Raw genomic sequence first — 11,816 nt, forward strand, 5'->3', positions numbered from 1 at the left:
GACGTATGTATATATGTATGTAGTCTGTTTTGTTGTGCTATTCTTATAACAAATGTAAAGCACTTTGGCCAACGAGAGTTGTTATTTAAATGTGCTATATAAATAAATGTGACTTGACTGGACTCGATTCCTTCTCCCCAGAGATGCTGCCTGCCATGCTTGAGTTTTGAGCCTATCTACGGTTTAACGCAACATAAAAAATCTTCCACTGTACCTCGGTCGGTGCATGTGACAATGAACTAAACTAAATTAAAATTTTAATTTAATTTAATTTTAACTAAACTTAAGGGCCTGTCCCACTTTCACGACCTAATTCACCACCTCTGCCGAGTTTGCCCTTGACTCGTACTCGCAGCATGAGGTCGTAGGTAGGTCGTGATGCTGGTCGTAGGTACTCGTGGCATCAAGTAGGTCGGGGCGTTTTTTTAAGCCCGATGAACAATGTCCACGAGTAAAAAAGGTGGTGAATTAGGCCGTGAATGTGGGATCCAAAAAAAGCACGGGTCAATTTTGTGCAAAGCTGGAGAAAGAGACAGGAAAAAGACTAAGCGGGGCTGGAGAAGAGGATGTGGGGTTAGCAGACCAGCATGGAGCAGTTGGGCAGAATGGCCTGCAACCTCGGTGTGGGAATCGCGTGCAGACCTACCGATCGGGGTGCTGTGGCGAGGGCCTTGCTTCAACTTGCCAACCAGGGGAGGGGTGGTGCTGCTGATGATGTCGTCGTCCTTGGGTAGCGTGAAGTGGAACGGGACGTCTGGGGGAGTAAGGTCAGAGGGAGACACGCAGATCAACAAAGAACGAGACACTTTAGACTTACAGCAAAGAAAGCAGGACCTTCGGCCCACCGAGCCCGCGCCGACCAGCGACCCACCCCGTACACCAAAGATCCTACAGCGAGCAGGATAGTCCACTCGACGAAAAAGACGTGGGTAATTTTCGGCCCCATTTCCATAACCGGCTTCCGTCTCCGCACCAAAGATCCCAAAGATACTAGTGCGGAGACGGAAGCCGGTTACGGAAACATCCTCGTAAAAAATAAAAGTTCTTTGGTAAAAATCTTCTCCTCATTTTCAGAATTATAATTTATTAACACAAACTGTTCCCCCGCAACGTTGATTACACTGCGAGTCGGGTGGGGTCGGGTTACTGAAATGGATGAAAAAAAGGCCCACGTTCCACTCCGCTGCGTACTACACGTCAACCCATTGCATTTAGCAGGAGTGGTCTATCTTGCTCCGCTATAGGATCTTTGCCGTACATTATCCTACGCAGCAGGGACAATTTATAAAATGTTTTTGTACGACGTGACAATAAACTAAACTCAACTAAACCTGAAGGACACAAAAAGCTTCTGGAGAAAAGGAACAGGTGACGTTTCGGGTCGAGAACAAGGGTCTCAAACCAGAAGCGACACCCATTCCTTCTCTCCAGAGATGCTGCCTGTCCCGTTGAGTTACTCCAGCTCTCTGTGTGTCCGTCTTTGGTTTAAACCAGCGCCTGCAGTTCCTCCCTGCACATCAACTCAACCTGTGCGTGGTTGGGAGTGTGGGAGGAAACCTGATCACCCGGAGAGAACCCACCCGGTCACGAGGAGAAGGTACAAACTCTGCACAGACAGCACCCGTGGTATCGAACCTGGGCCTCTTGCGCTCCCTCTGCACCACTGTGCCCCCCAACCTGTACTTGTTCAATGCATTCAGCATTTATTACAGAAGTGTAGAGGGAGGAACTGCAGATGCTGGTTTAAACCGAAGATAGACACAAAAAGCTGGAGTAACTCAGCGGGACCGGCAGCATCTCTGGAGAGAAGGAATGGGTGGCGTTTCAAGACCCAAAATGCCACCCATTCCTTCTCTCCAGAGATGCTGCCGGTCCCGCTGAGTTACTCCCGCTTTTTGTGTCTGCCTTCGGTTGCATCTGCAGTTCCTTCGTCCACATGTTGACCGTAACGGCTGGTTTTAGGCCCCTTCGACCAATTTTCTCGATCTAAATCTATTCTCTGGGTTACAGGGTGGGGGAAACATTGAGTCAAGTTACCCACCACCAGAACCGTCCAAGAGGCTCTTCATCGATGGGTTGGAGTGGACCTCCTCTGCTTCCCGCTTCTGGATCTCCCCCTCGCTCCGCTCCTTGGGGGTTCCCATCGACAGGTCAACAGGAGATGGCAGCCCCGGCTGAACCCCCTCCTCCTCCTCCTCCGTCTCCGCCGCCCTGCGGTGGTTCTGAGCTGCGCCCGTCCCCGTCTCGTGGCGCGGACCTGCGCCGGTTTGGCCGCCCAGGGAGCTGGGACCTTCGGCTTGCACCTTCACCGCCAGCTCCGTGTGGAAGTCCGTGACCGCCGAACCTTCCGGGCGTCCCAAAGGCGACGCGCGGACACCCGGCGGGGATCCCAAAACCCGCTGCGCCCCTCCGCTCCGTTCCTCTCCCTGGCCCGGATCCGTGCCGGGGGCCAGGCCAGTCCCGGAAAGGTCCTCCTCCCCAGTGTGAAGACCACCCTCCCGGCCTTTGGAAGCCGCAGGTTGGGAACGTTGGGAATTTGCGGCAGGAGGGCGGGAGATTCCAAGGCCTGACGGTTCCCCGCCATCCTCCTCCTCCATTGGCTCCTCTTCCTTACGTTGCTCCTCTACACAGGCACATCCTGACTGCGTTGGCCTTTGGGGAACTCGGAGATCCCCACAGTCGCCATGGCCGCCACCATCGGCTTCCTCGTTCGGACGGATCCCGTGCACCGGAGGACTCGGATATTCCCGCTTCTCCCCCTGGAACACGGACGTCCCCGCAACCTCATCCATTGGAGTCTCGTTGACGACCCCTTCCTTCGGCGTCAGCTGGTCCCTGGCCAATTCCGCACATCCCGGAGAAGAAGGGTCTTGAGACCGAGGCGGGAGGGGGACTGGCTGACAAGGAACCTCCTCTGTCATCTTGGACTCTTCGCCCATCCTCCCTTCCTCCGCAAGATCCTTCTCTTTGGATTCCGAGGTATCTCCACCACCAGGTCCAGGGATGCTGGAGGTCTTTGGTTGGGGCTCGCCGCTCAAGCAGAGACGATGAGTCTGGCTCTCGTGCACCGGACTTTCCTGTTGGATTTCCGCGGGGAATCCTAACGCCACCTGCGTGGCCTGGCTGTCGTCTGCAGCGTCCTCCTCCTCCTCCGTCTCCATAGGTTGCGTCCACTGACTGTCGGCCAACCTCAGCTCGAACGGTTCGCCCGCGCCGTCTTCCGTCTGCTCCACCGCCAGAGCCTCGCGCTCCATCGTCCCCGCGTCTCCCTCCTCTCGCACCGGAGACTTTGACCGGCGCTCCGCTCGAGCCAGTGGGGACTCGACCCCCGTGACACTGCTGGGCTTCTCCGTCAGGCTTGGAGTGGGAATAAAAATGTCCTTTACACGAGAAAACACAGAGGAAAGAGAATCTGTGGTTAGTCAATAGACAACAGACAATAGGTGCAGGAGTAGGCCATTCGGCCCTTCGAGTCAGCACCGCCATTCAATGTGATCATGGCTGATCATCCCCAATCAGTACCCCGTTCCTGCCTTCCCCCCATATCCCCCGACTCCACTATTTTTAAGAGCCCTATCTAGCTCTCTGTTGAAAGCATCCAGAGAACCGGCCTCCACCACCTTCTGAGTTCACTCCTTTATATATTTTCAGGATGTTCAAAACGTTGGATAAAAGAAACACTTAAGAAATGAGTTAATTTATAGTTTTTGCTCATGTGAGAAAATAAATTATATGTAAAATCCTGAAAATATGTACAGAAAACTAGTAGCGAAAAAAAAAAGTCTCATTGCCACTGGAGTTGGAAAATTATTCGATTAGAATGATTTAAAAAAAAAAAAAAAAAATCCAACCTCTAAACACAAGACGAAAATGACCAAAAAAACATAAGAAAATTTAGTCGAGGGTGAATGAAATTTTGAGATAAAGACTCAAGGGTGAATGACATTGAAATAGTTTAAAAAGCACTGGTTTAGACTTTACTTTAGACTTTAGAGATACGGCGTGGAAATGAATGAATTAATTAATTCATTCATTGTTTAAGAGGGAACTGCAGATGCTGGAGAATCGAAGGTTACACAAAAAAGCTGGAGAAACTCAGCGGGTGCAGCAGCATCTATGGAGTGAAGGAAATAGGCAACGTTTCGGGCTGAAACCCAAAGGAAATAGGCAACGTTTCGGGCCGAAACCCAAAGGAAATAGGCAACGTTTTGGGTCGAAACCCAAAGGAAATAGGCAACGTTTTGGGTCGAAACCCAAAGGGTTTCGGCCCGAAACGTTGCCTATTTCCTTCGCTCCGTAGATGCTGCTGCACCCGCTGAGTTTCTCCAGCTTTTTTGTGTAACCTTCGATTCTCCAGCATCTGCAGTTCCCTCTTAAACAATGAATGAATGAATCTCTTTATTGTCATTGCACAGGGTATAACAAAATTTAAAAGTCAATCCCACGGTGCGATTCACAAGAGCAATTTTAAATATATAAGAAAAGGTAAAAAATATATACATATTAAATTTAAAAAAAATTAGATAAATAACAATAGCAGCTGAGGTAGAACCATTCAGTTGAATGTGAGTGTTATTCCTCATTTTGCATTGTTAAGTTCACGTATGGCCATGGGGTAGAAGCTGTCTCTGTGCGAGTTTTGAAAGACCTGTACCGTTTGCCAGAGGGCAGCAGGTGGAACAGGTTGTGTCCAGGGTGGGAAGGGTCCTTTAGGATGTTTGCTGCCCTGCCAAGGCAGCGAGAGGTGAAGATGTCCTTCAGGGAGGGCAGTGGGCAGCCAGTGATTTTTTGTGCGGTGTTGATGACCCTTTGAAGGGCTCTCCTGTCCGCTGCAGAGCAGCTGGCATTCCATGTGGTTATACAGTACGCCAACAAATAGGCCATTCGGCCCGTACACTAATTCTATCCTACATGCTCGGGACAATTTTATGGAGGCCAAATAACCCACGACCCTGAACGTCTTTGGAGTGTGGGAGGAAACCGGAGCTCCCGGAGAAAACCCACGCGGTCACGGGGAGAACGTGCAAACTCCGTACAGACAGCACCCGTAGTCTAGATCGAACACGGGTCTCTGGCGCTGTGAGGCAGCAACTCTACCCGCTGCGCCACTGTTGTGGACAGCCACTGGAGTAACGGTGGGCTGGTCTGTGTGGTAGGGTCGCGGAGAAGGAACAGCAGCCGTTCCCGCAGCAGCCGTTAGAGACTCACGTGAGACAGATCGGGCAGCGTTGGCACTGGAGCCAGCTGGCTGGCGGTGAACACTGGCACGGCGGCAGACACTGGGGTAGACGCCTGTGGTACGGTTGTCTGCTCCATTTCCATCGGCTCCTCCGCCTCAGATGGCGGCCTTCCCGGCACGGCGGCATCGGCAGGTGGTGCAGTGGTATCCATTGGCTCCACCCCTAGAAAAATCGGTGGAAAGATTCATCAGGGCCGCAGGCTGACGGAACTGCAAACTCCAACTCACAAATACAGACCAACCTTGCTCTAACCCTGAACAACGTTTGCAAGAAAAATAATTCCACTCCGCGTGCGTTAGCACTTTGTACAGGTGACGATAAAACCACTAGCGCCCAATGACAATAGTTGTGTTTGAGTTTAGATTACTGTCACGTGTGCGGTGAAAAGCGAATTAACCTACAGACTTGACGTTCGTTTTAGTTTAGTTTAGAGATACAGCGCGGAAACTGACAGAGCCAGCAACATTATGGGGGACCCCTTCCACCCCAGCAACGGGCTGTTCCAGGTCAGGCAAATGCCTCCGCTGCCATGCTGTGAAAACGGAGAGGATGAGACAGAGTTTCTTCCCACAGGCTGTCAGGACTGCAAACTCTTATCTCACCAGCGACTAACTTATTGTGTGTTGTGTCTTTTTAAAAATTGCTGAGTTTTTTTTCTAACATGTAAATACTGTTCTATTCTGTTCTGTAGGTTTTTGCACCATCCACAGGCATTGCCACTTTCATTTCACTGCACATCTTGTATGTGCATGTGGCAAATGAACTTGACTTGACTTGTTAGACCTCCGAGTCCTCGCCGACCAGCAATCACCCCGCACACTTCGACACACTAGAGACAATTTTCTAAAAGTCAATTGATCCTGAAGATTGAGGGGGGGATCTTATAGAAACTTACAAAATTCTTAAGGGGTTGGACAGGCTAGATTGTTCCCGATGTTGGGGAAGTCCAGGACAAGGGGTCACTGTTTAAGGATAAAGGAGAAATCCTTTAGGACCGAGATGAGAAAAACATTTTTCACACAGAGAGTGGTGAATCTGTGGAACTCTCTGCCACAGAGGGTAGTTGAGGCCACAGTTCATTGGCTATATTTAAGAGGGAGTTAGATGTGGCCCTTGTGGCTAAGGGGATCAGGGGGTATGGAGAGAAGGCAGGTACGGGATACTGAGTTGGATGATCAGCCATGATCATATTGAATGGCTGTGCAGGCTCGAAGGGCCGAATGGCCTCTACTCCTGCACCTATTGTCTATGTTTCTATCTGTACACCACGGGCAGCTCGATGGTAATCATGTATAGCCTTACCACTGACTGGGTAGCACGCGACGTGACTAAACAACCTACAAACCTGTAGACTTTGGAGTGTGGGAGGAGACCCGAGCACCCGGAGAAAACCCACGAGGTCATAGGGGGAAATGTACAGGAAGACAAAGATTTGGTATTTTTGCACCTTTGGGCTGTGGATAAGACTGAAATCCTAATGTTAATTCGGTAATGAACTAACATTCTGGGAAGGAGTAAGAGTGGAAAGGTTGGCCTGCCCTAAGAGTGTGAGGTGGGACAAGTGTGGGGAGACTTTACTAACTTTACCACAGGGAGCCTGCGAATTCGGTGGGCCGAAGGGCCTGTTTCCACGCTGTATCTCTAAAGTATGTGCTGCAATTACACTCCCTGTGATGGGGGAGCACATTTTTCTCATCACAATAGACAATAGACAATAGGAGCAGGAGTAGGCCATTCGGCCCTTCAAGCCAGCACCGCCATTCAATGTGATCATGGCTGATCATCCCCAATCAGTACCCCGTTCCTGCCTTCTCCCCATATCCCCCGAGTCCACTATCTTTAAGAGCCCTATCTAGCTCTCTCTTGAAAGCATCCAGAGAACCGGAGTGCACCGTCCTCTGAGGCAGAGAATTCCACAGGCTCACCACTCTCTGTGTAAAAAAGTGTTTCCTCGTCTCCGTTCTAAATGGCTTGCTCCTTATTCTTAAACTGTGTGGCCCCTGGTTTTTAGGGCTATTTTTAAGAGCCCTATCTAGCTCTCTCTTGTAAGTTCCCTTCACCTTCCAAGTTCCCAATGGGATTTAAAAATCTAATTTGAGGTTTTATGGATCCTCCAGGAAGTGATCATGTGCAAAAGGAGCCAAGAGCATTTAAGAGAGGATTGGATGAATGTATAGTATCTACAGGGTGGTGGATGGGCCAGAGTTGTTGTTGGGACCAACAGGCCAACTCCAGAACAAGGACCTTTCACAATCAACCAGCCTGTGTTAGAGTAAAGGGATTGGAATTAACTGGATTGCCCCAGATGGAAACAGTGTGGACTCGATGGGCTGAACGGCCTCCTTCCACACTACTATCATGTCCCAAGATAGTCCGACACAGTCCAGGAGACACTGCCCCAAGTGTGCAGGATGAGTGGATGAGGAAGCGGGATAACGCAGAGCTAGAGAGGGCGTGGGTGATAGATGGTCGGTGTGGAGATGGACCTCAGTGGCGGCAACAGGACTCACCTTCCTGCTCGGTCGGGCTGCTGGGAACAATGATGGGAGTTGGCCCGAACGTCTCCTGGGACGGCTCGATAATATCGCTGGAGCTCCTGCAACGGGAGAGACGAGCGTTACACAACGGAGAGAGCAGCGTTTGACAGAGGTTAGTAAACACTGAAGGACGGACACAAACAGCTGCATGGGGGGGGGGGTGGATGGGGGTGTCTGCATGAACAGTTACATCAACCTTTATCTTGCCTCTTGTTTATTCTTCCCCATTTTACATAGAAACATAGAAGATAGGTGCAGGAGGAGGCCATTCGGCCCTTCGAGCCAACACCGCCATTCATTGTGATCTGATCGTCCCCTATCAATAACCCGTGCCTGCCTTCTCCCCAAATCCCTTGACTCCACTAGCCCCTAGAGCTATATCTAACTCTCTCTTAAATCCATCCAGTGACTTGTCCTCCACTGCCCTCTGTGGCAGGGAATTCCACAAATTCACAACTCTCTGGGTGAAAAAGCTTTTTCTCACCTCAGTCTTAAATGGCCTCCCCTTTATTCTAAGACTGTGTGTGGCCCCTGGTTCTGGACTCGCCCAACATTGGGAACATTTATCCTGCATCTAGCTTGTCCAGTCCTTTTATAATTTTATATGTTTCTATAAGATCTCGCCCACTCATCCTTCTAAACTCCAGTGAATACAAGTCTAGTCTTTTCAATCTTTCCTCATATGACAGTCCCGCCATCCCAGGGATCAATCTCGTGAAGCTACGCTGCACTGCCTCAATCACAAGGATAGGCCTTTTGATGGGCCGAATGGCCTAATTCTACTCTTCTACAGCCTGGGTGGATGTTGAAGGCCGGTGTAAGCCGAGACCTGGACGTTTCACATATGGAGAGACAGCCTAGAGCACAACAGGTCGACTCAAAACGCTGGAGTAACTCAGCGGGCGAGGCAGCGTCTTTGAATAGAAGGAATTGCCGACGTGTTGGGTCGAGGCCCTTCTTCAGACCCTGTCATCAGTCTCGGCCCGAAACGTCACCAATTCCTTCTCCCCGTAGATGCTGCCTCACCCGCTGAGTGACTCCAGCATTTGTGTCTACTACCTTCGATTTACCAGCACCTGCGGTTCTTTCTTAAACAACTAGAGCGCAAAAAAGCCGGTTTAAACATCTGCGATCTTCGCCTGCTATCATCCACACCCCACCGACCGTTTACTCCGCGCATCCACTGCAGATGGTCGGCAAAAACCGGTCATGCAGGAAAGTCGGCAATATAATCCAGCGACCGTCAATATATATACAGGGCGGGTCGCGGAGCAAACTGAGTCAGAGGACAGGGACTTAAAACCATCAGGCTCTGGAACGTGAAGGCACACGGCGATGGGATTGGGATGAATTCTGCAAGAGCGAGGAACTGCAGGTGCCGGTTCACATGAAAAGGCACAAAGTGCATGGAGTAACTCAGGCGGGTGGGAAAGTTGCCCCCTCAGATTCCCATTGGCTATTTCTCGCCTGCTGGTTAGGCAGCATTTTTGGAGAAGGTAGATAGGTGACATTTTCAGCCGGGAACCCTCTTCTGATCTTTCTGGGCGTTTTTAAGGCAGAGATTGATTAGTAACGGCAGGGAGAAGGCAGGTGAATGGGGTTGAGAGAGAAAAATAGATCAGCCATGATCAAATGCTGGTGCTGACTCGATGGGTTGAATGGCCTCATTCTCCACCCAAGTCTTTGTGATTTTCTTCAGAAGAATTAATCTTACACCAGATATTGAAGTTGGGAGTGGACAAAATGTTTAAGAAAGAACTGCAGATGCTGGTAAAATAGATCGAAGGTAGACAAAAAAGCATTGAGGATAGAAGCTGGGAGTAATGTTAAAATTGTACAAGGCAGAGGGACCAAATCTGAGTATGCAGGTCATTATAAGATGTCAGAGAGAAGGAACTAAAATGGCGACAACTAAGTTTGAGATAGGTCGAATAAGTTAGGTCCGAGCGCAGAAGAGGGGGGAGGGCCTTTAAAATGATGAGAGGGATAGACAGAGTTGATGTGGACACGCTTTCAGAATTAAGGGACAGAAGTTTAGAGGCTTCCAGTGTATTGTTCATGTTCAGTTTGGATAGGCATATGGATGAGAAGGGAATGGACCATGTTATAGGGGAAAAAATGTTGTTCGGCAGACTGTAGGGCCGAGATGGCTGTTAAGTTATATGGAAAGGGTGGGAGAAGGAATAGGCGACGTTTCGGGTCGAGAGAAGATTTACAAAAATGTTATGGCCATGCTGTTACTAGGGTGGAAGTCTGAGCTGAATAGGGAGAGGTTGAGCAGGCCAGCACATTATTCCTTGGAGCGCAGAAGGATGAGGGGTGATCTTATAGAGGCGTATAAAATCATGAGAGGCATAGATCAGATGGACGCACGGAGTCTCTAGCCCAGAGTGGAGGAATCGAGAAACAGAGGGCATAGGTTTAAGAAGAAGGGGAAAGACAAAGTGCTGGAGTAACTCAACGGGTCAGGCAACATCTCCGAAGATCATGGATGGACGACATTATGGGTCGTGAACCTTCTTCACACTTATCATGGAGTCATGCTTTTACAAGAATGATCCCAGGAATGAGTAGGTTAGAAACATAGACAATAGGTGCAGGAGTAGAGGCCATTCGGCCCTTCGAGCCTGCACCATTCGCCATTCAATATGATCATGGCTGATCATCCAACTCAGTATCCCGTACCTGCCTTCTCTCCATATCCCCTGATCCCTTTAGCCACAAGGGCCACATCTAACTCCCTCTCAAATATATCCAATGAACTGGCCTCAACTACCTTCAGTGGCAGAGAGTTCCACAGATTCACCACTCTGTGTGTGAAAATGTTTTTCTCATCTCGGTCCTAAAAGATTTCCCCCTTATCCTTAAACTGCGACCCCTTGTTCTGGACTTCCCCAACATGGGGAACAATCTTCCTGCATCTAGCACAATCTTCCAGCATAGGTTAACCTATGATGAGCGTTTGTCGGCACTGGGCCTGTACTCGCTGGAGTATAGCGGAATGAGGGGGGGACCTCATTGAAAGGTACAGAATGGTGAAAGGCTTGGATAGAGTGGATGTGGAGAGGATGTTTCCACTAGTGGGAGAGTCTGGGACTAGAGGTCACAGCCTCAGAATTCTTTTAGGAAGGAGATGAGGAGGAATTTCTTTAGTCAGAAGGTGGTGAATCTGTGGAATTATTTGCCACAGAGGGCTGTGGAGGCCAAGTTAGTGGATATTTTTAAGGCAGAGATAGATAAGATTCTTAATTTGGTACAGGTGTCAGAGATTATGGGGAGAAGGCAGGAGAATGGGGTTAGGAGGGAGAGACAGATCAGCCATGATTGAATGGCAGAGACTTGATGGGACGAATGGCCTAATTCAATGCCTTTTCCTTATGAAGCAACAAAACAGGCCCCTCAGGCCAACAGGGCCATGCCAAGTGCCCATCCAGGCTAGTCCCAGCTGCCTGCGTTTGGCCTATATATATCCCTCTAAATACTTCCGACCTGTGCACCTGTCCAAATGTGTTTTCACTGTTGTTATATAAATACGCTGCATATAAAATCATGAGAGGAATAGATCAGGTAGATGCACGGGATTTCTTGCCCAGAGTAGGGGAATCGAGAACCAGGGGATATAGGTTTAAGGTGTCAGGGGGGAAAATTTAATAGGAATCTGAGGGGTAACTTTTGCTTACACCAAATGGTGGTGGGTGTATAGAACGAGCTTCCGGAGGAGGTAGTTGAGGCTGGTATTATCGCAACGTTTAAGAAACATTTTAGACAGGTATATTTATATAACAACTGAGTATAGAAGCTGGGATCTTATGTTAAAATTGTACAAGGCATTGGTGAGACCAAATCTGGAGTATGGTGTACAATTTTGGTCGCCCAATTATAGGAAGGATGTCAACAAAATAGAGAGAGTACAGAGGAGATTTACTAGAATGTTGCCTGGGTTTCAACAACTAAGTTACAGAGAAAGGTTGAATAAGTTAGGTCTTTATTCTCTGGAGCGCAGAAGGTTAAGGGGGGGGACTTGATAGAGGTCTTTAAA

At 49.4% G+C, this 11,816-nt stretch overlaps 1 protein-coding gene across 1 annotated transcript in view; it reads right to left on the bottom strand.

The window, feature by feature from the left end:
- The window catches only part of tp53bp1 (tumor protein p53 binding protein, 1), a 75,495-nt gene that overhangs the window by 23,144 nt on the left and 40,535 nt on the right, over positions 1-11,816 (bottom strand). Inside the window, 4 exon segments of the mRNA XM_055662792.1 lie at positions 647-754; positions 2,042-3,380; positions 5,209-5,402; positions 7,751-7,836. Of these exon segments, the coding sequence (XP_055518767.1) occupies positions 647-754; positions 2,042-3,380; positions 5,209-5,402; positions 7,751-7,836 (1,727 nt within the window).

Source organism: Leucoraja erinacea, chromosome 36, assembly GCF_028641065.1.
Source record: "Leucoraja erinacea ecotype New England chromosome 36, Leri_hhj_1, whole genome shotgun sequence".
NCBI lineage: Eukaryota > Metazoa > Chordata > Chondrichthyes > Rajiformes > Rajidae > Leucoraja > Leucoraja erinaceus.